Source organism: Pelodiscus sinensis, chromosome 32, assembly GCF_052426305.1.
Source record: "Pelodiscus sinensis isolate ZL-2025 chromosome 32, ASM5242630v1, whole genome shotgun sequence".
Taxonomy (NCBI): Eukaryota; Metazoa; Chordata; order Testudines; family Trionychidae; genus Pelodiscus; species Pelodiscus sinensis.
In genome coordinates this window covers 4,757,374-4,783,902 of record NC_143083.1, presented here as the reverse complement: position 1 = coordinate 4,783,902, position 26,529 = coordinate 4,757,374, and the positions used below count along the sequence as shown (strand labels likewise).

General features: G+C 49.8%; 1 protein-coding gene and 1 long non-coding RNA gene across 2 annotated transcripts in view; both read right to left on the bottom strand.

The window, feature by feature from the left end:
* MUC16 (mucin 16, cell surface associated) overlaps positions 1-26,529 on the bottom strand; it is a 114,997-nt gene that overhangs the window by 32,555 nt on the left and 55,913 nt on the right. The window contains exons 10-76 of the mRNA XM_089774914.1: positions 24,299-24,775; positions 21,856-22,002; positions 20,683-20,825; positions 20,521-20,588; positions 20,218-20,390; positions 19,934-19,960; positions 19,507-19,649; positions 19,345-19,412; positions 19,042-19,214; positions 18,758-18,784; positions 18,331-18,473; positions 18,169-18,236; positions 17,866-18,038; positions 17,582-17,608; positions 17,157-17,299; positions 16,995-17,062; positions 16,692-16,864; positions 16,408-16,434; positions 15,981-16,339; positions 15,819-15,886; positions 15,516-15,688; positions 15,232-15,258; positions 14,805-14,947; positions 14,643-14,710; positions 14,340-14,512; positions 14,056-14,082; positions 13,631-13,773; positions 13,469-13,536; positions 13,166-13,338; positions 12,882-12,908; positions 12,455-12,597; positions 12,293-12,360; positions 11,990-12,162; positions 11,706-11,732; positions 11,279-11,421; positions 11,117-11,184; positions 10,814-10,986; positions 10,530-10,556; positions 10,103-10,245; positions 9,941-10,008; positions 9,638-9,810; positions 9,354-9,380; positions 8,927-9,069; positions 8,765-8,832; positions 8,462-8,634; positions 8,174-8,204; positions 7,286-7,458; positions 7,002-7,028; positions 6,645-6,717; positions 6,413-6,529; positions 6,110-6,282; positions 5,826-5,852; positions 5,399-5,541; positions 5,237-5,304; positions 4,934-5,106; positions 4,650-4,676; positions 3,048-3,190; positions 2,886-2,953; positions 2,583-2,755; positions 2,299-2,325; positions 1,872-2,014; positions 1,710-1,777; positions 1,407-1,579; positions 1,123-1,149; positions 696-838; positions 534-601; positions 231-403 (exon numbers count right to left, since the gene is read on the bottom strand). Coding sequence (XP_089631040.1) covers positions 231-403; positions 534-601; positions 696-838; positions 1,123-1,149; positions 1,407-1,579; positions 1,710-1,777; positions 1,872-2,014; positions 2,299-2,325; positions 2,583-2,755; positions 2,886-2,953; positions 3,048-3,190; positions 4,650-4,676; positions 4,934-5,106; positions 5,237-5,304; positions 5,399-5,541; positions 5,826-5,852; positions 6,110-6,282; positions 6,413-6,529; positions 6,645-6,717; positions 7,002-7,028; positions 7,286-7,458; positions 8,174-8,204; positions 8,462-8,634; positions 8,765-8,832; positions 8,927-9,069; positions 9,354-9,380; positions 9,638-9,810; positions 9,941-10,008; positions 10,103-10,245; positions 10,530-10,556; positions 10,814-10,986; positions 11,117-11,184; positions 11,279-11,421; positions 11,706-11,732; positions 11,990-12,162; positions 12,293-12,360; positions 12,455-12,597; positions 12,882-12,908; positions 13,166-13,338; positions 13,469-13,536; positions 13,631-13,773; positions 14,056-14,082; positions 14,340-14,512; positions 14,643-14,710; positions 14,805-14,947; positions 15,232-15,258; positions 15,516-15,688; positions 15,819-15,886; positions 15,981-16,339; positions 16,408-16,434; positions 16,692-16,864; positions 16,995-17,062; positions 17,157-17,299; positions 17,582-17,608; positions 17,866-18,038; positions 18,169-18,236; positions 18,331-18,473; positions 18,758-18,784; positions 19,042-19,214; positions 19,345-19,412; positions 19,507-19,649; positions 19,934-19,960; positions 20,218-20,390; positions 20,521-20,588; positions 20,683-20,825; positions 21,856-22,002; positions 24,299-24,775 — 7,572 coding nt within the window. The remainder of the gene's footprint in view (positions 1-230; positions 404-533; positions 602-695; positions 839-1,122; positions 1,150-1,406; positions 1,580-1,709; positions 1,778-1,871; positions 2,015-2,298; positions 2,326-2,582; positions 2,756-2,885; positions 2,954-3,047; positions 3,191-4,649; positions 4,677-4,933; positions 5,107-5,236; positions 5,305-5,398; positions 5,542-5,825; positions 5,853-6,109; positions 6,283-6,412; positions 6,530-6,644; positions 6,718-7,001; positions 7,029-7,285; positions 7,459-8,173; positions 8,205-8,461; positions 8,635-8,764; positions 8,833-8,926; positions 9,070-9,353; positions 9,381-9,637; positions 9,811-9,940; positions 10,009-10,102; positions 10,246-10,529; positions 10,557-10,813; positions 10,987-11,116; positions 11,185-11,278; positions 11,422-11,705; positions 11,733-11,989; positions 12,163-12,292; positions 12,361-12,454; positions 12,598-12,881; positions 12,909-13,165; positions 13,339-13,468; positions 13,537-13,630; positions 13,774-14,055; positions 14,083-14,339; positions 14,513-14,642; positions 14,711-14,804; positions 14,948-15,231; positions 15,259-15,515; positions 15,689-15,818; positions 15,887-15,980; positions 16,340-16,407; positions 16,435-16,691; positions 16,865-16,994; positions 17,063-17,156; positions 17,300-17,581; positions 17,609-17,865; positions 18,039-18,168; positions 18,237-18,330; positions 18,474-18,757; positions 18,785-19,041; positions 19,215-19,344; positions 19,413-19,506; positions 19,650-19,933; positions 19,961-20,217; positions 20,391-20,520; positions 20,589-20,682; positions 20,826-21,855; positions 22,003-24,298; positions 24,776-26,529) is intronic.
* Positions 3,474-4,611, bottom strand: LOC149520884 (uncharacterized). Its single transcript, XR_016348194.1, has 3 exons — positions 4,061-4,611; positions 3,758-3,930; positions 3,474-3,500 (listed from the first exon to the last, which is right to left on the bottom strand). It is a non-coding gene; the product is annotated as an uncharacterized LOC149520884 (long non-coding RNA).

Sequence of the window (26,529 nt, the reverse complement as noted above, 5' to 3'; positions counted from 1 at the left end):
GGGCAACGGGACAGGCCGGAGGGCAAAAGGGACACACGGAAGCGAGGAGCGTCCATGAAAAGCAGCAGTGCAGAGCACAGCCAGAGACCTTCTGTGGCCGCTTATTCCAGGCATGGGACTCTTTGTTGCTCTATCACTCTGATCTCTAACGTCTCTAGCACAGGGTATGTCTCTCTTGTTGCTCCGGTGCAAAGAATGCCATAGAACTGGGACAGAAATCAGCGGCTTACCATTGACGTAGAGGCTGTCCTTGTCCAGGGTGTAGGGGCCCAGGATGGTGATGCCATTTGTCATGTTGCTGATTTCACGGTAAACCCTCACTCTGTCAAACGGGGACGGGAGGAGGTCGCGCCTGTAGCTGCAGATGGCATCCACGCCCGTGTCATTCCCGGCTCTCTCCGCTCTGCAATAGAAGAAGCAACGCCGGAATTAATCACCTGTTTGAATGATTTGCTGAAGACTATCCTCTGCCAAAGAGAATGACAGCAAACGGACCTTAGCTACAGCGGGCATCTTGGCCATTGCATCCTTACCTAAAACCCGTCACTTCGCATGTGAGATGAGCTTGGCCGATGCTGCTGTTTCCAGCGATTCGGTTGAGCTGGCAAAGAGAGGATGTCGTTAGTCTGCCGTACTGCCGAGAGACCCAGCTAACCCCAAAGGGCCGAGGGAGGCTGGGAGCCCATCACACTTACCAAAGAGACCACGGCTTTCGCAGTAGCGTTGAATGTGGTAGAATGAGGAGTTCCCATGTCTGAAGCATACTTGAGGTTGGTAATGGTGAAGTTCACTGTGAAACGCTCAATGGCTGGAGTGGGGGTTGTAGATGGCAAAAGAGCTGAAAACAATGAAACGACAAAAGAAAAGGTCAATGAACTCCCCTCTATGGACCTACGGAAACGCCTCTCTACTTCCACGGGTGCAGGTTGAGCAAATAGTAAAGAGATTTGTGGTTTTCCCCAAAGGGAACTACGGACAGTTCTCCTTAGAGGGCCAATTCCATTCCACTGCGCTCAAAGAAACCGTTGGAAACAGGCACGATCCACCTCCCATCCCCTACTACATTTTCAAGGCAATAAGCTTCCAGTTTTTTCAGGAAGCAGCATTCTAAACTATACTCACTTGGCAGAGCCGGCGCTTCGTTGTAACCTGCAAGGAGAAGGCAAAATGATTAGAGGGCAACGGGACAGGCCGGAGGGCAAAAGGGACACACGGAAGTGAGGAGCGTCCATGAAAAGCAGCAGTGCAGAGCACAGCCAGAGACCTTCTGTGGCCGCTTATTGCAGGCCTGGGACTCTTTGTTGCTCGATCACTCTGATCTCTAACGTCTCTAGCACAGGGTATGTCTCTCTTGTTGCTCCGGTGCAAAGAATGCCATAGAACTGGGACAGAAATCAACGGCTTACCATTGACGTAGAGGCTGTCCTTGTCCATGGTGTAGGGGCCCAAGATGGTGATGCCATTTGTCATGTTGCTGATTTCACGGTAAACCCTCACTCTGTCAAACGGGGACGGGAGGAGGTCACGCCTGTAGCTGCAGATGGCATCCACGCCCGTGTCATTCCCGACTCTCTCCGCTCTGCAATAGAAGAAGCAACGCCGGAACTAATCACCTGTTTGAATGATTTGCTGAAGACTGTCCTCTGCCAAAGAGAATGACAGCAAACGGACCTTGGCTACAGCGGGCATCTTGGCCATTGCATCCTTACCTAAAACCCGTCACTTCGCATGTGAGATGAGCTGGGCCGATGCTGCTGTTTCCAGCGATTGGGTTGAGCTGGCAAAGAGAGGATGTCGTTAGTCTGCCGTACTGCCGAGAGACCCAGCTAACCCCAAAGGGCCGAGGGAGGCTGGGAGCCCATCACACTTACCAAAGAGACCACGGCTTTCGCAGTAGCGTTGAATGTGGTAGAATGAGGAGTTCCCATGTCTGAAGCATACTCGAGGTTGGTAATGGTGAAGTTCACTGTGAAACGCTCAATGGCTGGAGCGGGGGTTGTAGATGGCAAAAGAGCTGAAAACAATGAAACGACAAAAGAAAAGGTCAATGAACTCCCCTCTATGGACCTACCTAAAAGCCTCTCTACTTCCACGGGTGCAGGTTGAGCAAATAGCAAAGAGATTTGTGGTTTTCCCCAAAGGGAACTACGGACAGTTCTCCTTAGAGGGCCAATTCCATTCCACTGCGCTCAAAGAAACCGTTGGAAACAGGCACGATCCACCTCCCATCCCCTACTACATTTTCAAGGCAATAAGCTTCCAGTTTTTTCAGGAAGCAGCATTCTAAACTATACTCACTTGGCAGAGCCGGCGCTTCGTTGTAACCTGCAAGGAGAAGGCAAAATGATTAGAGGGCAACGGGACCGGCCGGAGGGCAAAAGGGACACACGGAAGTGAGGAGCGTCCATGAAAAGCACCAGTGCAGAGCACAGCCAGTGACTTTCTGTGGCCGCTTATTGCAGGCCTGGGACTCTTTGTTGCTCTATCACTCTGATCTCTAACGTCTCTAGTACAGGGTATGTCTCTCTTGTTGCTCAGGTGCAAAGAATGCCATAGAACTGGGACAGAAATCAGCGGCTTACCATTGACGTAGAGGCTGTCCTTGTCCAGGGTGTAGGGGCCCAGGATGGTGATGCCATTTGTCATGTTGCTGATTTCACGGTAAACCCTCACTCTGTCAAACGGGGACGGGAGGAGGTCGCGCCTGTAGCTGCAGATGGCATCCACGCCCGTGTCATTCCCGGCTCTCTCCGCTCTGCAATAGAAGAAGCAACGCCGGAACTAATCTCCTGTTTGAATGATTCGCTGAAGACTGTCCTCTGCCAAAGAGAATGACATCAAACGGACCTTGGCTACAGCGGGCATCTTGGCCATTGCATCCTTACCTAAAACCCGTCACTTCGCATGTGAGATGAGCTTGGCCGATGCTGCTGTTTCCAGCGATTGGGTTGAGCTGGCAAAGAGAGGATGTCGTTAGTCTGCCGTACTGCCGAGAGACCCAGCTAACCCAAAAGGGCCGAGGGAGGCTGGGAGCCCATCACACTTACCAAAGAGACCACGGCTTTCGCAGTAGCGTTGAATGTGGTAGAATGAGGAGTTCCCATGTCTGAAGCATACTTGAGGTTGGTAATGGTGAAGTTCACTGTGAAACGCTCAATGGCTGGAGAGGGGGTTGTAGATGGCAAAAGAGCTGAAAACAATGAAACGACAAAAGAAAAGGTCAATGAACTCCCCTCTATGGACCTACAGAAATGCCTCTCTACTTCCACGGGTGCAGGTTGAGCAAATAGCAAAGAGATTTGTGGTTTTCCCCAAAGGGAACTACGGACAGTTCTCCTTAGAAGGCCAATTCCACTCCACTACACTCAAAGAAACCGTTGGAAACAGGCACGATCCACCTCCCACCCCTACTATATTTTCAAGGCAATAAGCTTCCAGTTTTTTCAGGAAGCAGCATTCTAAACTATACTCACTTGGCAGAGCCGGCGCTTCGTTGTAACCTGCAAGGAGAAGGCAAAATGATTAGAGGGCAACGGGACAGGCCGGAGGGCAAAAGGGACACACGGAAGTGAGGAGCGTCCATGAAAAGCAGCAGTGCAGAGCACAGCCAGAGACCTTCTGTGGCAGCTTATTGCAGGCCTGGGACTCTTTGTTGCTCGATCACTCTGATCTCTAACGTCTCTAGCACAGAGCATGTCTCTCTTGTTGCTCCGGTGCAAAGAATGCCATAGAACTGGGACAGAAATCAACGGCTTACCATTGACGTAGAGGCTGTCCTTGTCCATGGTGTAGGGGCCCAAGATGGTGATGCCATTTGTCATGTTGCTGATTTCACGGTAAACCCTCACTCTGTCAAACGGGGACGGGAGGAGGTCACGCCTGTAGCTGCAGATGGCATCCACGCCCGTGTCATTCCCGACTCTCTCCGCTCTGCAATAGAAGAAGCAACGCCGGAACTAATCACCTGTTTGAATGATTTGCTGAAGACTGTCCTCTGCCAAAGAGAATGACAGCAAACGGACCTTGGCTACAGCGGGCATCTTGGCCATTGCATCCTTACCTAAAACCCGTCACTTCGCATGTGAGATGAGCTGGGCCGATGCTGCTGTTTCCAGCGATTGGGTTGAGCTGGCAAAGAGAGGATGTCGTTAGTCTGCCGTACTGCCGAGAGACCCAGCTAACCCCAAAGGGCCGAGGGAGGCTGGGAGCCCATCACACTTACCAAAGAGACCACGGCTTTCGCAGTAGCGTTGAATGTGGTAGAATGAGGAGTTCCCATGTCTGAAGCATACTCGAGGTTGGTAATGGTGAAGTTCACTGTGAAACGCTCAATGGCTGAAGCGGGGGTTGTAGATGGCAAAAGAGCTGAAAACAATGAAACGACAAAAGAAAAGGTCAATGAACTCCCCTCTATGGACCTACCTAAAAGCCTCTCTACTTCCACGGGTGCAGGTTGAGCAAATAGCAAAGAGATTTGTGGTTTTCCCCAAAGGGAACTACGGACAGTTCTCCTTAGAGGGCCAATTCCATTCCAGTGTGGACAGAGGAACAGTTGGAGACAGGCACGATCCACCTCCCGTCACCTACTACATTTTCAAGGTAATAAGTTTCCAATTTTTTCAGGAAGCAGCATTCTAAACTATACTCACTTGGCAGAGCCGGCGCTTCGTTGTAACCTGCAAGGAGAAGGCAAAATGATTAGAGGGCAACGGGACCGGCCGGAGGGCAAAAGGGGCACACGGAAGTGAGGAGCGTCCATGAAAAGCAGCAGTGCAGAGCACAGCCAGAGACCTTCTGTGGCCGCTTATTCCAGGCCTGGGACTCTTTGTTGCTCTATCACTCTGATCTCTAACGTCTCTAGCACAGGGTATGTCTCTCTTGTTGCTCCGGTGCAAAGAATGCCATAGAACTGGGACAGAAATCAGCGGCTTACCATTGACGTAGAGGCTGTCCTTGTCCAGGGTGTAGGGGCCCAGGATGGTGATGCCATTTGTCATGTTGCTGATTTCACGGTAAACCCTCACTCTGTCAAACGGGGACGGGAGGAGGTCGCGCCTGTAGCTGCAGATGGCATCCACGCCCGTGTCATTCCCGGCTCTCTCCGCTCTGCAATAGAAGAAGCAACGCCGGAATTAATCACCTGTTTGAATGATTTGCTGAAGACTATCCTCTGCCAAAGAGAATGACAGCAAACGGACCTTGGCTACAGCGGGCATCTTGGCCATTGCATCCTTACCTAAAACCCGTCACTTCGCATGTGAGATGAGCTTGGCCGATGCTGCTGTTTCCAGCGATTGGGTTGAGCTGGCAAAGAGAGGATGTCGTTAGTCTGCCGTACTGCCGAGAGACCCAGCTAACCCCAAAGGGCTGAGGGAGGCTGGGAGCCCATCACACTTACCAAAGAGACCACGGCTTTCGCAGTAGCGTTGAATGTGGTAGAATGAGGAGTTCCCATGTCTGAAGCATACTTGAGGTTGGTAATGGTGAAGTTCACTGTGAAACGCTCAATGGCTGGAGAGGGGGTTGTAGATGGCAAAAGAGCTGAAAACAATGAAACAACAAAAGGAACGGTCAATGAACTCCCCTCTATGGACCTACGGAAATGCCTCTCTACTTCCACGGGTGCAGGTTGAGCAAATAGCAAAGAGACTTGTGGTTTTCCCCAAAGGGAACTACGGACAGTTCTCCTTAGAGGGCCAATTCCATTCCAGTGTGGACAGAGGAACAGTTGGAGACAGGCACGATCCACCTCCCGTCACCTACTACATTTTCAAGGTAATAAGTTTCCAATTTTTTCAGGAAGCAGCATTCTAAACTATACTCACTTGGCAGAGCCGGCGCTTCGTTGTAACCTGCAAGGAGAAGGCAAAATGATTAGAGGGCAACGGGACCGGCCGGAGGGCAAAAGGGACACACGGAAGTGAGGAGCGTCCATGAAAAGCAGCAGTGCAGAGCACAGCCAGAGACCTTCTGTGGCCGCTTATTCCAGGCCTGGGACTCTTTGTTGCTCTATCACTCTGATCTCTAACGTCTCTAGCACAGGGTATGTCTCTCTTGTTGCTCCGGTGCAAAGAATGCCATAGAACTGGGACAGAAATCAGCGGCTTACCATTGACGTAGAGGCTGTCCTTGTCCAGGGTGTAGGGGCCCAGGATGGTGATGCCATTTGTCATGTTGCTGATTTCACGGTAAACCCTCACTCTGTCAAACGGGGACGGGAGGAGGTCGCGCCTGTAGCTGCAGATGGCATCCACGCCCGTGTCATTCCCGGCTCTCTCCGCTCTGCAATAGAAGAAGCAACGCCGGAACTAATCACCTGTTTGAATGATTTGCTGAAGACTATCCTCTGCCAAAGAGAATGACAGCAAACGGACCTTGGCTACAGCGGGCATCTTGGCCATTGCATCCTTACCTAAAACCCGTCACTTCGCATGTGAGATGAGCTGGGCCGATGCTGCTGTTTCCAGCGATTGGGTTGAGCTGGCAAAGAGAGGATGTCGTTAGTCTGCCGTACTGCCGAGAGACCCAGCTAACCCCAAAGGGCCGAGGGAGGCTGGGAGCCCATCACACTTACCAAAGAGACCACGGCTTTCGCAGTAGCGTTGAATGTGGTAGAATGAGGAGTTCCCATGTCTGAAGCATACTTGAGGTTGGTAATGGTGAAGTTCACTGTGAAACACTCAATGGCTGGAGAGGGGGTTGTAGATGGCAAAAGAGCTGAAAACAATGAAACGACAAAAGAAAAGGTCAATGAACTCCCCTCTATGGACCTACCTAAAGGCCTCTCTACTTCCACGGGTGCAGGTTGAGCAAATAGCAAAGAGATTTGTGGTTTTCCCCAAAGGGAACTACGGACAGTTCTCCTTAGAGGGCCAATTCCATTCCAGTGTGGACAGAGGAACAGTTGGAGACAGGCACGATCCACCTCCCGTCACCTACTACATTTTCAAGGTAATAAGTTTCCAATTTTTTCAGGAAGCAGCATTCTAAACTATACTCACTTGGCAGAGCCGGCGCTTCGTTGTAACCTGCAAGGAGAAGGCAAAATGATTAGAGGGCAACGGGACCGGCCGGAGGGCAAAAGGGACACACGGAAGTGAGGAGCGTCCATGAAAAGCAGCAGTGCAGAGCACAGCCAGAGACCTTCTGTGGCCGCTTATTCCAGGCCTGGGACTCTTTGTTGCTCTATCACTCTGATCTCTAACGTCTCTAGCACAGGGTATGTCTCTCTTGTTGCTCCGGTGCAAAGAATGCCATAGAACTGGGACAGAAATCAGCGGCTTACCATTGACGTAGAGGCTGTCCTTGTCCAGGGTGTAGGGGCCCAGGATGGTGATGCCATTTGTCATGTTGCTGATTTCACGGTAAACCCTCACTCTGTCAAACGGGGACGGGAGGAGGTCGCGCCTGTAGCTGCAGATGGCATCCACGCCCGTGTCATTCCCGGCTCTCTCCACTCTGCAATAGAAGAAGCAACGCCGGAATTAATCACCTGTTTGAATGATTTGCTGAAGACTATCCTCTGCCAAAGAGAATGACAGCAAACGGACCTTGGCTACAGCGGGCATCTTGGCCATTGCATCCTTACCTAAAACCCGTCACTTCGCATGTGAGATGAGCTTGGCCGATGCTGCTGTTTCCAGCGATTGGGTTGAGCTGGCAAAGAGAGGATGTCGTTAGTCTGCCGTACTGCCGAGAGACCCAGCTAACCCCAAAGGGCTGAGGGAGGCTGGGAGCCCATCACACTTACCAAAGAGACCACGGCTTTCGCAGTAGCGTTGAATGTGGTAGAATGAGGAGTTCCCATGTCTGAAGCATACTTGAGGTTGGTAATGGTGAAGTTCACTGTGAAACGCTCAATGGCTGGAGAGGGGGTTGTAGATGGCAAAAGAGCTGAAAACAATGAAACGACAAAAGAAAAGGTCAATGAACTCCCCTCTATGGACCTACCTAAAAGCCTCTCTACTTCCACGGGTGCAGGTTGAGCAAATAGCAAAGAGATTTGTGGTTTTCCCCAAAGGGAACTACGGACAGTTCTCCTTAGAGGGCCAATTCCATTCCAGTGTGGACAGAGGAACAGTTGGAGACAGGCACGATCCACCTCCCGTCACCTACTACATTTTCAAGGTAATAAGTTTCCAATTTTTTCAGGAAGCAGCATTCTAAACTATACTCACTTGGCAGAGCCGGCGCTTCGTTGTAACCTGCAAGGAGAAGGCAAAATGATTAGAGGGCAACGGGACCGGCCGGAGGGCAAAAGGGACACACGGAAGTGAGGAGCGTCCATGAAAAGCAGCAGTGCAGAGCACAGCCAGAGACCTTCTGTGGCCGCTTATTCCAGGCCTGGGACTCTTTGTTGCTCTATCACTCTGATCTCTAACGTCTCTAGCACAGGGTATGTCTCTCTTGTTGCTCCGGTGCAAAGAATGCCATAGAACTGGGACAGAAATCAGCGGCTTACCATTGACGTAGAGGCTGTCCTTGTCCAGGGTGTAGGGGCCCAGGATGGTGATGCCATTTGTCATGTTGCTGATTTCACGGTAAACCCTCACTCTGTCAAACGGGGACGGGAGGAGGTCGCGCCTGTAGCTGCAGATGGCATCCACGCCCGTGTCATTCCCGGCTCTCTCCGCTCTGCAATAGAAGAAGCAACGCCGGAACTAATCACCTGTTTGAATGATTTGCTGAAGACTATCCTCTGCCAAAGAGAATGACAGCAAACGGACCTTGGCTACAGTGGGCATCTTGGCCATTGCATCCTTACCTAAAACCCGTCACTTCGCATGTGAGATGAGCTGGGCCGATGCTGCTGTTTCCAGCGATTGGGTTGAGCTGGCAAAGAGAGGATGTCGTTAGTCTGCCGTACTGCCGAGAGACCCAGCTAACCCCAAAGGGCCGAGGGAGGCTGGGAGCCCATCACACTTACCAAAGAGACCACGGCTTTCGCAGTAGCGTTGAATGTGGTAGAATGAGGAGTTCCCATGTCTGAAGCATACTCGAGGTTGGTAATGGTGAAGTTCACTGTGAAACGCTCAATGGCTGGAGTGGGGGTTGTAGATGGCAAAAGAGCTGAAAACAATGAAACAACAAAAGGAACGGTCAATGAACTCCCCTCTATGGACCTACGGAAATGCCTCTCTACTTCCACGGGTGCAGGTTGAGCAAATAGCAAAGAGATTTGTGGTTTTCCCCAAAGGGAACTACGGACAGTTCTCCTTAGAGGGCCAATTCCATTCCAGTGTGGACAGAGGAACAGTTGGAGACAGGCACGATCCACCTCCCGTCACCTACTACATTTTCAAGGTAATAAGTTTCCAATTTTTTCAGGAAGCAGCATTCTAAACTATACTCACTTGGCAGAGCCGGCGCTTCGTTGTAACCTGCAAGGAGAAGGCAAAATGATTAGAGGGCAACGGGACCGGCCGGAGGGCAAAAGGGACACACGGAAGTGAGGAGCGTCCATGAAAAGCAGCAGTGCAGAGCACAGCCAGAGACCTTCTGTGGCCGCTTATTCCAGGCCTGGGACTCTTTGTTGCTCTATCACTCTGATCTCTAACGTCTCTAGCACAGGGTATGTCTCTCTTGTTGCTCCGGTGCAAAGAATGCCATAGAACTGGGACAGAAATCAGCGGCTTACCATTGACGTAGAGGCTGTCCTTGTCCAGGGTGTAGGGGCCCAGGATGGTGATGCCATTTGTCATGTTGCTGATTTCACGGTAAACCCTCACTCTGTCAAACGGGGACGGGAGGAGGTCGCGCCTGTAGCTGCAGATGGCATCCACGCCCGTGTCATTCCCGGCTCTCTCCGCTCTGCAATAGAAGAAGCAACGCCGGAATTAATCACCTGTTTGATTGATTTGCTGAAGACTGTCCTCTGCCAAAGAGAATGACAGCAAACGGACCTTGGCTACAGCGGGCATCTTGGCCATTGCATCCTTACCTAAAACCCGTCACTTCGCATGTGAGATGAGCTGGGCCGATGCTGCTGTTTCCAGCGATTGGGTTGAGCTGGCAAAGAGAGGATGTCGTTAGTCTGCCGTACTGCCGAGAGACCCAGCTAACCCCAAAGGGCCGAGGGAGGCTGGGAGCCCATCACACTTACCAAAGAGACCACGGCTTTCGCAGTAGCGTTGAATGTGGTAGAATGAGGAGTTCCCATGTCTGAAGCATACTCGAGGTTGGTAATGGTGAAGTTCACTGTGAAACGCTCAATGGCTGGAGTGGGGGTTGTAGATGGCAAAAGAGCTGAAAACAATGAAACAACAAAAGGAACGGTCAATGAACTCCCCTCTATGGACCTACGGAAATGCCTCTCTACTTCCACGGGTGCAGGTTGAGCAAATAGCAAAGAGATTTGTGGTTTTCCCCAAAGGGAACTACGGACAGTTCTCCTTAGAGGGCCAATTCCATTCCAGTGTGGACAGAGGAACAGTTGGAGACAGGCACGATCCACCTCCCGTCACCTACTACATTTTCAAGGTAATAAGTTTCCAATTTTTTCAGGAAGCAGCATTCTAAACTATACTCACTTGGCAGAGCCGGCGCTTCGTTGTAACCTGCAAGGAGAAGGCAAAATGATTAGAGGGCAACGGGACCGGCCGGAGGGCAAAAGGGACACACGGAAGTGAGGAGCGTCCATGAAAAGCAGCAGTGCAGAGCACAGCCAGAGACCTTCTGTGGCCGCTTATTCCAGGCCTGGGACTCTTTGTTGCTCTATCACTCTGATCTCTAACGTCTCTAGCACAGGGTATGTCTCTCTTGTTGCTCCGGTGCAAAGAATGCCATAGAACTGGGACAGAAATCAGCGGCTTACCATTGACGTAGAGGCTGTCCTTGTCCAGGGTGTAGGGGCCCAGGATGGTGATGCCATTTGTCATGTTGCTGATTTCACGGTAAACCCTCACTCTGTCAAACGGGGACGGGAGGAGGTCGCGCCTGTAGCTGCAGATGGCATCCACGCCCGTGTCATTCCCGGCTCTCTCCGCTCTGCAATAGAAGAAGCAACGCCGGAATTAATCACCTGTTTGAATGATTTGCTGAAGACTATCCTCTGCCAAAGAGAATGACAGCAAACAGACCTTGGCTACAGCGGGCATCTTGGCCATTGCATCCTTACCTAAAACCCGTCACTTCGCATGTGAGATGAGCTTGGCCGATGCTGCTGTTTCCAGCGATTGGGTTGAGCTGGCAAAGAGAGGATGTCGTTAGTCTGCCGTACTGCCGAGAGACCCAGCTAACCCCAAAGGGCTGAGGGAGGCTGGGAGCCCATCACACTTACCAAAGAGACCACGGCTTTCGCAGTAGCGTTGAATGTGGTAGAATGAGGAGTTCCCATGTCTGAAGCATACTTGAGGTTGGTAATGGTGAAGTTCACTGTGAAACGCTCAATGGCTGGAGAGGGGGTTGTAGATGGCAAAAGAGCTGAAAACAATGAAACGACAAAAGAAAAGGTCAATGAACTCCCCTCTATGGACCTACCTAAAGGCCTCTCTACTTCCACGGGTGCAGGTTGAGCAAATAGCAAAGAGATTTGTGGTTTTCCCCAAAGGGAACTACGGACAGTTCTCCTTAGAGGGCCAATTCCATTCCAGTGTGGACAGAGGAACAGTTGGAGACAGGCACGATCCACCTCCCGTCACCTACTACATTTTCAAGGTAATAAGTTTCCAATTTTTTCAGGAAGCAGCATTCTAAACTATACTCACTTGGCAGAGCCGGCGCTTCGTTGTAACCTGCAAGGAGAAGGCAAAATGATTAGAGGGCAACGGGACCGGCCGGAGGGCAAAAGGGACACACGGAAGTGAGGAGCGTCCATGAAAAGCAGCAGTGCAGAGCACAGCCAGAGACCTTCTGTGGCCGCTTATTCCAGGCCTGGGACTCTTTGTTGCTCTATCACTCTGATCTCTAACGTCTCTAGCACAGGGTATGTCTCTCTTGTTGCTCCGGTGCAAAGAATGCCATAGAACTGGGACAGAAATCAGCGGCTTACCATTGACGTAGAGGCTGTCCTTGTCCAGGGTGTAGGGGCCCAGGATGGTGATGCCATTTGTCATGTTGCTGATTTCACGGTAAACCCTCACTCTGTCAAACGGGGACGGGAGGAGGTCGCGCCTGTAGCTGCAGATGGCATCCACGCCCGTGTCATTCCCGGCTCTCTCCGCTCTGCAATAGAAGAAGCAACGCCGGAACTAATCACCTGTTTGAATGATTTGCTGAAGACTATCCTCTGCCAAAGAGAATGACAGCAAACGGACCTTGGCTACAGCGGGCATCTTGGCCATTGCATCCTTACCTAAAACCCGTCACTTCGCATGTGAGATGAGCTGGGCCGATGCTGCTGTTTCCAGCGATTGGGTTGAGCTGGCAAAGAGAGGATGTCGTTAGTCTGCCGTACTGCCGAGAGACCCAGCTAACCCCAAAGGGCCGAGGGAGGCTGGGAGCCCATCACACTTACCAAAGAGACCACGGCTTTCGCAGTAGCGTTGAATGTGGTAGAATGAGGAGTTCCCATGTCTGAAGCATACTCGAGGTTGGTAATGGTGAAGTTCACTGTGAAACGCTCAATGGCTGGAGTGGGGGTTGTAGATGGCAAAAGAGCTGAAAACAATGAAACAACAAAAGGAACGGTCAATGAACTCCCCTCTATGGACCTACGGAAATGCCTCTCTACTTCCACGGGTGCAGGTTGAGCAAATAGCAAAGAGATTTGTGGTTTTCCCCAAAGGGAACTACGGACAGTTCTCCTTAGAGGGCCAATTCCATTCCAGTGTGGACAGAGGAACAGTTGGAGACAGGCACGATCCACCTCCCGTCACCTACTACATTTTCAAGGTAATAAGTTTCCAATTTTTTCAGGAAGCAGCATTCTAAACTATACTCACTTGGCAGAGCCGGCGCTTCGTTGTAACCTGCAAGGAGAAGGCAAAATGATTAGAGGGCAACGGGACCGGCCGGAGGGCAAAAGGGACACACGGAAGTGAGGAGCGTCCATGAAAAGCAGCAGTGCAGAGCACAGCCAGAGACCTTCTGTGGCCGCTTATTCCAGGCCTGGGACTCTTTGTTGCTCTATCACTCTGATCTCTAACGTCTCTAGCACAGGGTATGTCTCTCTTGTTGCTCCGGTGCAAAGAATGCCATAGAACTGGGACAGAAATCAGCGGCTTACCATTGACGTAGAGGCTGTCCTTGTCCAGGGTGTAGGGGCCCAAGATGGTGATGCCATTTGTCATGTTGCTGATTTCACGGTAAACCCTCACTCTGTCAAACGGGGACGGGAGGAGGTCGCGCCTGTAGCTGCAGATGGCATCCACGCCCGTGTCATTCCCGGCTCTCTCCGCTCTGCAATAGAAGAAGCAACGCCGGAATTAATCACCTGTTTGAATGATTTGCTGAAGACTATCCTCTGCCAAAGAGAATGACAGCAAACGGACCTTGGCTACAGCGGGCATCTTGGCCATTGCATCCTTACCTAAAACCCGTCACTTCGCATGTGAGATGAGCTGGGCCGATGCTGCTGTTTCCAGCGATTGGGTTGAGCTGGCAAAGAGAGGATGTCGTTAGTCTGCCGTACTGCCGAGAGACCCAGCTAACCCCAAAGGGCCGAGGGAGGCTGGGAGCCCATCACACTTACCAAAGAGACCACGGCTTTCGCAGTAGCGTTGAATGTGGTAGAATGAGGAGTTCCCATGTCTGAAGCATACTCGAGGTTGGTAATGGTGAAGTTCACTGTGAAACGCTCAATGGCTGGAGTGGGGGTTGTAGATGGCAAAAGAGCTGAAAACAATGAAACAACAAAAGGAACGGTCAATGAACTCCCCTCTATGGACCTACGGAAATGCCTCTACTTCCACGGGTGCAGGTTGAGCAAATAGCAAAGAGATTTGTGGTTTTCCCCAAAGGGAACTACGGACAGTTCTCCTTAGAGGGCCAATTCCATTCCAGTGTGGACAGAGGAACAGTTGGAGACAGGCACGATCCACCTCCCGTCACCTACTACATTTTCAAGGTAATAAGTTTCCAATTTTTTCAGGAAGCAGCATTCTAAACTATACTCACTTGGCAGAGCCGGCGCTTCGTTGTAACCTGCAAGGAGAAGGCAAAATGATTAGAGGGCAACGGGACCGGCCGGAGGGCAAAAGGGACACACGGAAGTGAGGAGCGTCCATGAAAAGCAGCAGTGCAGAGCACAGCCAGAGACCTTCTGTGGCCGCTTATTCCAGGCCTGGGACTCTTTGTTGCTCTATCACTCTGATCTCTAACGTCTCTAGCACAGGGTATGTCTCTCTTGTTGCTCCGGTGCAAAGAATGCCATAGAACTGGGACAGAAATCAGCGGCTTACCATTGACGTAGAGGCTGTCCTTGTCCAGGGTGTAGGGGCCCAGGATGGTGATGCCATTTGTCATGTTGCTGATTTCACGGTAAACCCTCACTCTGTCAAACGGGGACGGGAGGAGGTCGCGCCTGTAGCTGCAGATGGCATCCACGCCCGTGTCATTCCCGGCTCTCTCCGCTCTGCAATAGAAGAAGCAACGCCGGAACTAATCACCTGTTTGAATGATTTGCTGAAGACTGTCCTCTGCCAAAGAGAATGACAGCAAACGGACCTTGGCTACAGCGGGCATCTTGGCCATTGCATCCTTACCTAAAACCCATCACTTCGCATGTGAGATGAGCTGGGCCGATGCTGCTGTTTCCAGCGATTGGGTTGAGCTGGCAAAGAGAGGATGTCGTTAGTCTGCCGTACTGCCGAGAGACCCAGCTAACCCCAAAGGGCCGAGGGAGGCTGGGAGCCCATCACACTTACCAAAGAGACCACGGCTTTCGCAGTAGCGTTGAATGTGGTAGAATGAGGAGTTCCCATGTCTGAAGCATACTCGAGGTTGGTAATGGTGAAGTTCACTGTGAAACGCTCAATGGCTGGAGTGGGGGTTGTAGATGGCAAAAGAGCTGAAAACAATGAAACAACAAAAGGAACGGTCAATGAACTCCCCTCTATGGACCTACGGAAATGCCTCTCTACTTCCACGGGTGCAGGTTGAGCAAATAGCAAAGAGATTTGTGGTTTTCCCCAAAGGGAACTACGGACAGTTCTCCTTAGAGGGCCAATTCCATTCCAGTGTGGACAGAGGAACAGTTGGAGACAGGCACGATCCACCTCCCGTCACCTACTACATTTTCAAGGTAATAAGTTTCCAATTTTTTCAGGAAGCAGCATTCTAGACTATACTCACTTGGCAGAGCCGGCGCTTCGTTGTAACCTGCAAGGAGAAGGCAAAATGATTAGAGGGCAACGGGACCGGCCGGAGGGCAAAAGGGACACACGGAAGCGAGGAGCGTCCATGAAAAGCAGCAGTGCAGAGCACAGCCGGAGACCTTCTGTGGCCGCTTATTCCAGGCCTGGGACTCTTTGTTGCTCTATCACTCTGATCTCTAACGTCTCTAGCACAGGGTATGTCTCTCTTGTTGCTCCGGTGCAAAGAATGCCATAGAACTGGGACAGAAATCAGCGGCTTACCATTGACGTAGAGGCTGTCCTTGTCCAGGGTGTAGGGGCCCAGGATGGTGATGCCATTTGTCATGTTGCTGATTTCACGGTAAACCCTCACTCTGTCAAACGGGGACGGGAGGAGGTCGCGCCTGTAGCTGCAGATGGCATCCACGCCCGTGTCATTCCCGGCTCTCTCCGCTCTGCAATAGAAGAAGCAACGCCGGAATTAATCACCTGTTTGAATGATTTGCTGAAGACTATCCTCTGCCAAAGAGAATGACAGCAAACAGACCTTGGCTACAGCGGGCATCTTGGCCATTGCATCCTTACCTAAAACCCGTCACTTCGCATGTGAGATGAGCTTGGCCGATGCTGCTGTTTCCAGCGATTGGGTTGAGCTGGCAAAGAGAGGATGTCGTTAGTCTGCCGTACTGCCGAGAGACCCAGCTAACCCCAAAGGGCTGAGGGAGGCTGGGAGCCCATCACACTTACCAAAGAGACCACGGCTTTCGCAGTAGCGTTGAATGTGGTAGAATGAGGAGTTCCCATGTCTGAAGCATACTTGAGGTTGGTAATGGTGAAGTTCACTGTGAAACGCTCAATGGCTGGAGAGGGGGTTGTAGATGGCAAAAGAGCTGAAAACAATGAAACGACAAAAGAAAAGGTCAATGAACTCCCCTCTATGGACCTACCTAAAAGCCTCTCTACTTCCACGGGTGCAGGTTGAGCAAATAGCAAAGAGATTTGTGGTTTTCCCCAAAGGGAACTACGGACAGTTCTCCTTAGAGGGCCAATTCCATTCCAGTGTGGACAGAGGAACAGTTGGAGACAGGCACGATCCACCTCCCGTCACCTACTACATTTTCAAGGTAATAAGTTTCCAATTTTTTCAGGAAGCAGCATTCTAAACTATACTCACTTGGCAGAGCCGGCGCTTCGTTGTAACCTGCAAGGAGAAGGCAAAATGATTAGAGGGCAACGGGACCGGCCGGAGGGCAAAAGGGACACACGGAAGTGAGGAGCGTCCATGAAAAGCAGCAGTGCAGAGCACAGCCAGAGACCTTCTGTGGCCGCTTATTCCAGGCCTGGGACTCTTTGTTGCTCTATCACTCTGATCTCTAACGTCTCTAGCACAGGGTATGTCTCTCTTGTTGCTCCGGTGCAAAGAATGCCATAGAACTGGGACAGAAATCAGCGGCTTACCATTGACGTAGAGGCTGTCCTTGTCCAGGGTGTAGGGGCCCAGGATGGTGATGCCATTTGTCATGTTGCTGATTTCACGGTAAACCCTCACTCTGTCAAACGGGGACGGGAGGAGGTCGCGCCTGTAGCTGCAGATGGCATCCACGCCCGTGTCATTCCCGGCTCTCTCCGCTCTGCAATAAAAGAAGCAACGCCGGAACTAATCACCTGTTTGAATGATTTGCTGAAGACTATCCTCTGCCAAAGAGAATGACAGCAAACGGACCTTGGCTACAGCGGGCATCTTGGCCATTGCATCCTTACCTAAAACCCATCACTTCGCATGTGAGATGAGCTGGGCCGATGCTGCTGTTTCCAGCGATTGGGTTGAGCTGGCAAAGAGAGGATGTCGTTAGTCTGCCGTACTGCCGAGAGACCCAGCTAACCCCAAAGGGCCGAGGGAGGCTGGGAGCCCATCACACTTACCAAAGAGACCACGGCTTTCGCAGTAGCGTTGAATGTGGTAGAATGAGGAGTTCCCATGTCTGAAGCATACTCGAGGTTGGTAATGGTGAAGTTCACTGTGAAACGCTCAATGGCTGGAGTGGGGGTTGTAGATGGCAAAAGAGCTGAAAACAATGAAACAACAAAAGGAACGGTCAATGAACTCCCCTCTATGGACCTACGGAAATGCCTCTACTTCCACGGGTGCAGGTTGAGCAAATAGCAAAGAGATTTGTGGTTTTCCCCAAAGGGAACTACGGACAGTTCTCCTTAGAGGGCCAATTCCATTCCAGTGTGGACAGAGGAACAGTTGGAGACAGGCACGATCCACCTCCCGTCACCTACTACATTTTCAAGGTAATAAGTTTCCAATTTTTTCAGGAAGCAGCATTCTAAACTATACTCACTTGGCAGAGCCGGCGCTTCGTTGTAACCTGCAAGGAGAAGGCAAAATGATTAGAGGGCAACGGGACCGGCCGGAGGGCAAAAGGGACACACGGAAGTGAGGAGCGTCCATGAAAAGCAGCAGTGCAGAGCACAGCCAGAGACCTTCTGTGGCCGCTTATTCCAGGCCTGGGACTCTTTGTTGCTCTATCACTCTGATCTCTAACGTCTCTAGCACAGGGTATGTCTCTCTTGTTGCTCCGGTGCAAAGAATGCCATAGAACTGGGACAGAAATCAGCGGCTTACCATTGACGTAGAGGCTGTCCTTGTCCAGGGTGTAGGGGCCCAGGATGGTGATGCCATTTGTCATGTTGCTGATTTCACGGTAAACCCTCACTCTGTCAAACGGGGACGGGAGGAGGTCGCGCCTGTAGCTGCAGATGGCATCCACGCCCGTGTCATTCCCGGCTCTCTCCGCTCTGCAATAGAAGAAGCAACGCCGGAACTAATCACCTGTTTGAATGATTTGCTGAAGACTATCCTCTGCCAAAGAGAATGACAGCAAACGGACCTTGGCTACAGCGGGCATCTTGGCCATTGCATCCTTACCTAAAACCCGTCACTTCGCATGTGAGATGAGCTGGGCCGATGCTGCTGTTTCCAGCGATTGGGTTGAGCTGGCAAAGAGAGGATGTCGTTAGTCTGCCGTACTGCCGAGAGACCCAGCTAACCCCAAAGGGCCGAGGGAGGCTGGGAGCCCATCACACTTACCAAAGAGACCACGGCTTTCGCAGTAGCGTTGAATGTGGTAGAATGAGGAGTTCCCATGTCTGAAGCATACTCGAGGTTGGTAATGGTGAAGTTCACTGTGAAACGCTCAATGGCTGGAGTGGGGGTTGTAGATGGCAAAAGAGCTGAAAACAATGAAACAACAAAAGGAACGGTCAATGAACTCCCCTCTATGGACCTACGGAAATGCCTCTCTACTTCCACGGGTGCAGGTTGAGCAAATAGCAAAGAGATTTGTGGTTTTCCCCAAAGGGAACTACGGACAGTTCTCCTTAGAGGGCCAATTCCATTCCAGTGTGGACAGAGGAACAGTTGGAGACAGGCACGATCCACCTCCCGTCACCTACTACATTTTCAAGGTAATAAGTTTCCAATTTTTTCAGGAAGCAGCATTCTAAACTATACTCACTTGGCAGAGCCGGCGCTTCGTTGTAACCTGCAAGGAGAAGGCAAAATGATTAGAGGGCAACGGGACCGGCCGGAGGGCAAAAGGGACACACGGAAGTGAGGAGCGTCCATGAAAAGCAGCAGTGCAGAGCACAGCCAGAGACCTTCTGTGGCCGCTTATTCCAGGCCTGGGACTCTTTGTTGCTCTATCACTCTGATCTCTAACGTCTCTAGCACAGGGTATGTCTCTCTTGTTGCTCCGGTGCAAAGAATGCCATAGAACTGGGACAGAAATCAGCGGCTTACCATTGACGTAGAGGCTGTCCTTGTCCAGGGTGTAGGGGCCCAAGATGGTGATGCCATTTGTCATGTTGCTGATTTCACGGTAAACCCTCACTCTGTCAAACGGGGACGGGAGGAGGTCGCGCCTGTAGCTGCAGATGGCATCCACGCCCGTGTCATTCCCGGCTCTCTCCGCTCTGCAATAGAAGAAGCAACGCCGGAACTAATCACCTGTTTGAATGATTTGCTGAAGACTATCCTCTGCCAAAGAGAATGACAGCAAACGGACCTTGGCTACAGCGGGCATCTTGGCCATTGCATCCTTACCTAAAACCCGTCACTTCACATGTGAGATGAGCTGGGCCGATGCTGCTGTTTCCAGCGATTGGGTTGAGCTGGCAAAGAGAGGATGTCGTTAGTCTGCCGTACTGCCGAGAGACCCAGCTAACCCCAAAGGGCCGAGGGAGGCTGGGAGCCCATCACACTTACCAAAGAGACCACGGCTTTCGCAGTAGCGTTGAATGTGGTAGAATGAGGAGTTCCCATGTCTGAAGCATACTCGAGGTTGGTAATGGTGAAGTTCACTGTGAAACGCTCAATGGCTGGAGTGGGGGTTGTAGATGGCAAAAGAGCTGAAAACAATGAAACAACAAAAGGAACGGTCAATGAACTCCCCTCTATGGACCTACGGAAATGCCTCTCTACTTCCACGGGTGCAGGTTGAGCAAATAGCAAAGAGATTTGTGGTTTTCCCCAAAGGGAACTACGGACAGTTCTCCTTAGAGGGCCAATTCCATTCCAGTGTGGACAGAGGAACAGTTGGAGACAGGCACGATCCACCTCCCGTCACCTACTACATTTTCAAGGTAATAAGTTTCCAATTTTTTCAGGAAGCAGCATTCTAAACTATACTCACTTGGCAGAGCCGGCGCTTCGTTGTAACCTGCAAGGAGAAGGCAAAATGATTAGAGGGCAACGGGACCGGCCGGAGGGCAAAAGGGACACACGGAAGTGAGGAGCGTCCATGAAAAGCAGCAGTGCAGAGCACAGCCAGAGACCTTCTGTGGCCGCTTATTCCAGGCCTGGGACTCTTTGTTGCTCTATCACTCTGATCTCTAACGTCTCTAGCACAGGGTATGTCTCTCTTGTTGCTCCGGTGCAAAGAATGCCATAGAACTGGGACAGAAATCAGCGGCTTACCATTGACGTAGAGGCTGTCCTTGTCCAGGGTGTAGGGGCCCAGGATGGTGATGCCATTTGTCATGTTGCTGATTTCACGGTAAACCCTCACTCTGTCAAACGGGGACGGGAGGAGGTCGCGCCTGTAGCTGCAGATGGCATCCACGCCCGTGTCATTCCCGGCTCTCTCCGCTCTGCAATAGAAGAAGCAACGCCGGAACTAATCACCTGTTTGAATGATTTGCTGAAGACTATCCTCTGCCAAAGAGAATGACAGCAAACGGACCTTGGCTACAGCGGGCATCTTGGCCATTGCATCCTTACCTAAAACCCGTCACTTCGCATGTGAGATGAGCTGGGCCGATGCTGCTGTTTCCAGCGATTGGGTTGAGCTGGCAAAGAGAGGATGTCGTTAGTCTGCCGTACTGCCGAGAGACCCAGCTAACCCAAAAGGTCCGAGGGAGGCTGGGAGCCCATCACACTTACCAAAGAGACCACGGCTTTCGCAGTAGCGTTGAATGTGGTAGAATGAGGAGTTCCCATGTCTGAAGCATACTTGAGGTTGGTAATGGTGAAGTTCACTGTGAAACGCTCAATGGCTGGAGTGGGGGTTGTAGATGGCAAAAGAGCTGAAAACAATGAAATAACAAACGGAAAAGTCAATGAACTCCCCTCTATGGACCTACGGAAACGCCTCTCTACTTCCACGGGTGCAGGTTTAGCAAATAGCAAAGAGATTTGTGGTTTTCCCCAAAGGGAAATGCGGACAGTTCTCCTTAGAGGGCCAATTCCATTCCAGTGTGGACAGAGGAACAGTTGGAGACAGGCACGATCCACCTCCCATCCCCTACTACATTTTCAAGGTAATAAGCTTCCAGTTTTTTCAGGAAGCAGCATTCTAAACTATACTCACTTGGCAGAGCCGGCGCTTCGTTGTAACCTGCAAGGAGAAGGCAAAATGATTAGAGGGCAACGGGACAGGCCGGAGGGCAAAAGGGACACACGGAAGTGAGGAGCGTTCATGAAAAGCGGCAGTGCAGAGCACAGCCACAGACTTTCTGTGGTCCGCTTATTCCAGGCCTGGGACTCTTTGTTGCTCTATCACTCTGATCTCTAACGTCTCTAGCACAGAGCATGTCTCTCTTGTTGCTCCGGTGCAAAGAATGCCATAGAACTGGGACAGAAATCAGCGGCTTACCATTGACGTAGAGGCTGTCCTTGTCCAGGGTGTAGGGGCCCAGGATGGTGATGCCATTTGTCATGTTGCTGATTTCACGGTAAACCCTCACTCTGTCAAACGGGGACGGGAGGAGGTCGCGCCTGTAGCTGCAGATGGCATCCACGCCCGTGTCATTCCCGGCTCTCTCCGCTCTGCAATAGAAGAAGCAACGCCGGATTTAATCACGTGTTTGAATGATTTGCTGACGACTGTCCATTGCCAAAGAGTATGACAGCAAACGGACTTTGGCTACAGTGGGCATCTTGGCCATTGCATCCTTACCTAAATCCCGTCACTTCGCATGTGAGATGAGCTGGGCCGATGCTGCTGTTTCCAGCGATTGGGTTGAGCTGGCAAAGAGAGGATGTCGTTAGTCTGCCGTACTGCCGAGAGACCCAGCTAACCTCAAAGGGCCGAGGGAGGCTGGGAGCCCATCACACTTACCAAAGAGACCACGGCTTTCGCAGTAGCATTGAATGTGGTAGAATGAGGAGTTTCCATGTCTGAAGCATACTCGAGGTTTGTAATGGTGAAGTTCACTCTGAAGTATTCAGTTCTTGAAGCCTGAGCTGTAATTGTGGAAACAACTGAGAAAGGAAGACTTCAGTCAAAATGTATAGTCAATAAATTCATGTATCATGATTTTAATGACACGTATCTATAAAAAATATATTCAAGTATATTATATTCAATAGTTGTTTTTATTTTCTTAAGGGAACTGAATTTTTTGTATGCTATTTTAAAACTTCTTATACTTTCCTCTCTTCTAGTGACATTAATACGTTTTTTCTGGCAGGTCAGTTTTAATGAAAGAACTATTCTTTGCGATATGCATTGCTAGGGTTGCCAGGATTTCATTCAATTTTTTATAATATGTGACAGAGGCTATATGGCTGTGTCTACACTGGCATCCCTTCCGGAAAAGGGATGCTAATGTAGCACATCGGAATAGCAACATCCACGGGGATTTAAATATCCCCCTCGGTATTTGCATTAACATGGCTGCCGCTTTTTTCCGGCTTGGAGATAAGCCGGAGAAAAGAGCCAGTCTAGACGTGATTCTCCGGAAAATAAGCCCTTTTCCGGAGGATCTCTTATTCCTACTTCAAATATCCCCCGCGGATTTTGCTATTCCGATGTGCTACATTAGCATCCCTTTTCTGGAAGGGATGCCAGTGTAGACACAGCCTATGTGTTTAATTTTAAATATGTTTTTTTTCTGTTTTCTTAAAGGTTAATAATCGTGTGAAAGTGAGGTTTTAACTTTGTTTTTTTTATTTATTTCAATTTTCTCATATTCTGTAAATTATGGAGGGTTTTCAATGAATGGTGGCAGGCAATGGTTATTTAATGACAGTAGATGTTCAAATTCCAGAAGTTAAAAGTATTTTCTCTCACACAAATTCTCAATGTCACATGCTCATATATACAAAATACACATCTTTTAATCAACCTCTGATACAATGGGAAGATGTATTTTTCTGACTATGCCTGTTTGTAAATTCCCCTTATTATGAATGTAAATGTTTTTCCACCATTTCTTGTGTACAGTGGATCTGATCTCTGTTTGCCTACTTTTATCAATAAAAATTTCCTCCTTCCAAACCTGTTTATGACTTAGTAATTCCCTGTGTTCAACTTCATCTAACATCATGATCCTAATATCCACAGTACCAATTCTGCCAAGTCCCGCACAATAGTCCTTATTCTAAGTATATTCCATTGACTTCAATATGACTAGTCAATGAGTAAAATACTATTCCACATGACTAAAGCCAGCTTCAAGATCTCATCACTTGTATATTTCCCAGTTATCACGGCTGTGGGAGAGTGGCATGTGACAGTGAAATTAACTCCAAGATACACCCAAAGGGGGTACAGGCTGCCATTCCCCCCAAAACCGCAGATTTTGCCGGAGCCGAGAGTGCCACACCAGAGAGCTTCAACCTGTATTACCTTCACTCTCACACAGCCAAGGCATGGAGTTAGCTTCCAGGAATCTCTGTTCTAACTCTGAGCAATGCAATCCCTGGAACAGCAGATGAAGCATGGAGAAGATCAAGTTGGGAGGAGATTGCTTAGGAAATCTCAAAAGAAATAGGCCTGAAGGAGGAAAGACAGGGAACTTGCAATGCAGGGACCCCAGAGCTACCTGAAGCTTAAGATGTGGCAGTGGAGAAGCACAAAGCAGAGTCTAGAAAAGCAACTGAAGGCACAAAAATACATTCAAATGTAAGGAAAGAGATACACTAGGGAGACTGGAGCTGAGAGGCTAAAGACAGAGAGAACAGTGAAGCAGTTTGAGCAATAGCAGCTTGAGAAACTGCACAGGTCCTGAGGACACAGTTTGGAATGAGACTCAACGTCCTACGTGTCATGAGTTCCCCCTCTCGCTCCAAGAAACAATTGCAACATTTGAACATTTGGAGCAACATTTTCAGAAGCACCTAAGTGCTCACGTCCTACTGAAAATCTCAACATGCCCCTAGGGGCTTTGGAAAATGATACTTCCGAAAGACCAAAGCCTCCCTATTAGCATTCTTTATCCTGTCTGCAGAGTCTAACCCAAGAAGGCAGGGATGTGGTGGCTGAGAAGGAAGTTTTCCTCTGAAGAGCAGGGCAGGCAGTAAGTAGAGAGGGTCGTGTGGTACTTTTGAGGATGCTATCTCTAAGCTTGGCACAAGAACTGGCTGACGTGTGTGCAGTTTTATTTCTAATAAAAATAATGGCAAAACACTACCAAATATAAATCTATTGTCAACAGTAAGGGTTACCGTTCCCTCTCCATCTGCGCTGGAGGTAGTCATTCCTGAAGAAAGCATTAGAGAAACTCATACTGGTTTTCTCTCTATGTACAGGTACTAATTACTGCTGTAGTCTCACCTGGGGAAGTGGCCTCAAGAGGAGCTGTAGACATCGTTGCTATTGTAGAGCTGGCTGCAACTGCCATAGCAGATGGTGAACTAGCAGGAGGAGTGACTGTAGCTGGCTGTGGGGCAGAAATGCTCATCATTGCTGTGAGCTCTGCTAAGGAGGAGGTTGGAAGAGCAGAAGTGGAGGTCTCTATTAATGCAGAGGTAGCTGCGGGTTTAGTCCCAGCTGCGGAAGTGGTCACTGGGGCTGTGGTGATAGATACTGCTTCTGTCGTGAGATATGTGGCTGCGGTCCCAGGTATGTTGGGGATCACAGGAACTGCTGCTTTGGTGGTACTCATTAATGTTGTACTTCTGGTGGTGGTGGTGGTGGTGGCAGTGGTGGTTTGAACAATAGGAGTTGTCTGTCTTGTTGTGACATTGTTATCTTTATTTTGTCCCATTGGGTTAACAGTCTTCTGGTTTATTACCTCTGTTATTTCACGGTCTGTGTAGAGAAATATATTTCCATTATGTTATTTTACATACGGTCTTACACCACATAATGGCTACGTCTAGACTGGCATGATTTTCCGTCAATGTTTTTAACGGAAAAGCTTTCCGTTAAAAGCATTTGCGGAAAAGAGTGTCTAGATTGGCACGGGCGCTTTTCCACAAAAGCACTTTTTGCGGAAAAGCGTCATTGGCCAATCTAGACGCGCTTTTCCGCAAAAAAGCCCCGATCGCCATTTTCACGTTCGGGGCTTTTTTGCACAAAACAAATCTCATCTGTCTACCCTGGCCCTTTTGCACAAAAGTTTTGCACAAAAGGGACTTTTGCCCGAACGGGAGCAGCATAGTATTACCACAAAAAGCCCTGATTTCTTACAGTAGGAAGTCAGGGCTTTTGTGGAAATTCAAGCGGCCAGTGTAGACAGCTGGCAAGTTTTTCTGGAAAAGCGGCTGATTTTCCGGAAAAACTGGCCAGTCTAGACACAGCCATTGTGTGCTGATCGAAGGAATACACATATCCATAATATATTATTATTGTGACTATATAGCGCTTGTTTTAGTTTAAACATTCCAACATTTCTTCTGTAGCTGTGATTTTTTTCTCACAGCTTATTATAAAGATTATGAGGAAACTCATTCTACATTTCCCTTTGGAATACTTTTTTGAATTTATATTCAGTGGGCCTCATTCCTGATTACGCTAAAGTCCCCATACACTGCTCTAACAGTGGTTGTAACTGTACTTTGCATTCTCTTCAAGTCCCACGTATTCACAGATTCCACGACTCGAGGGGACCACTGTGATCAGCAAATCCAACCTCCAGTAGACCATAGAATTTTCCCCAAAATAACCCCTTTCAAATGAATGCCTGTCTTTAAAAAAATATCTTTAAAATTACCAATGTTGGATAATGCCCACCCACTCTTGGTCAATTTTTCCAATGATTAATTATTCACACTTTTAAAAATGTACACCTTTGTCTATCTGAATTTGTCAGGCTTCCACTTTCAGTGCTTAGATCGAGTGATCCTTTTGTCAGCTGGATTAAAAAGCCTCTTTTCAAATATTTGTTCCTAAGCAGGTCCTTACAGATGGTGATCAACTCACTCCTTAGCCTGCTCTTTGTTAAGCTAAATAGATCAAGCTCCCTCAGTGTAGCACTCTGAGGGTGTGTCTAGACTACATGCCTCCGTCGATGGAGGCATTTAGATTAGACAGATCGGCAAAGGGAAATGAAGCCGCGATTAAAATAATCGTAGCTTCATTTAAATTTAAATGGCTGCCCCGCTCTGCCGACAAACAGCTGATCAGCTGTTTGTCGGCTGATCGGGGCAGTCTGGATGCACCGTGGTCACAAGGAAGCCTTTCTTGATCGGCGCAGGTATGCCTCGTGAAACCAGGTTTACCTGTGCCGATCAACAAAGGCTTCCTTGTGACCGCGGCGCGTCCAGGCTGCCCTGATCAGCCGACAAACAGCTGATCAGCTGTTTGTCGGCAGAGCAGGGCAGCCATTTAAATTTAAATGAAGTCGCGATTATTTTAATCGCGGCTTCATTTCCCTTTTTCGAATACACAAATCTACATGCCTCCGTCATGTAGTTTAGACATACCCTGAGGGTATATCTAGACTACAACGTTTTGTCTACAGAAGTTTTGTCAACAGATACTGTCGACAAAGCTACTGTTGACAAAGAGCGTCTAGACTACATCCAGTTCTGTTGACAAAGCAAGCTGCTTTGTCAACATGA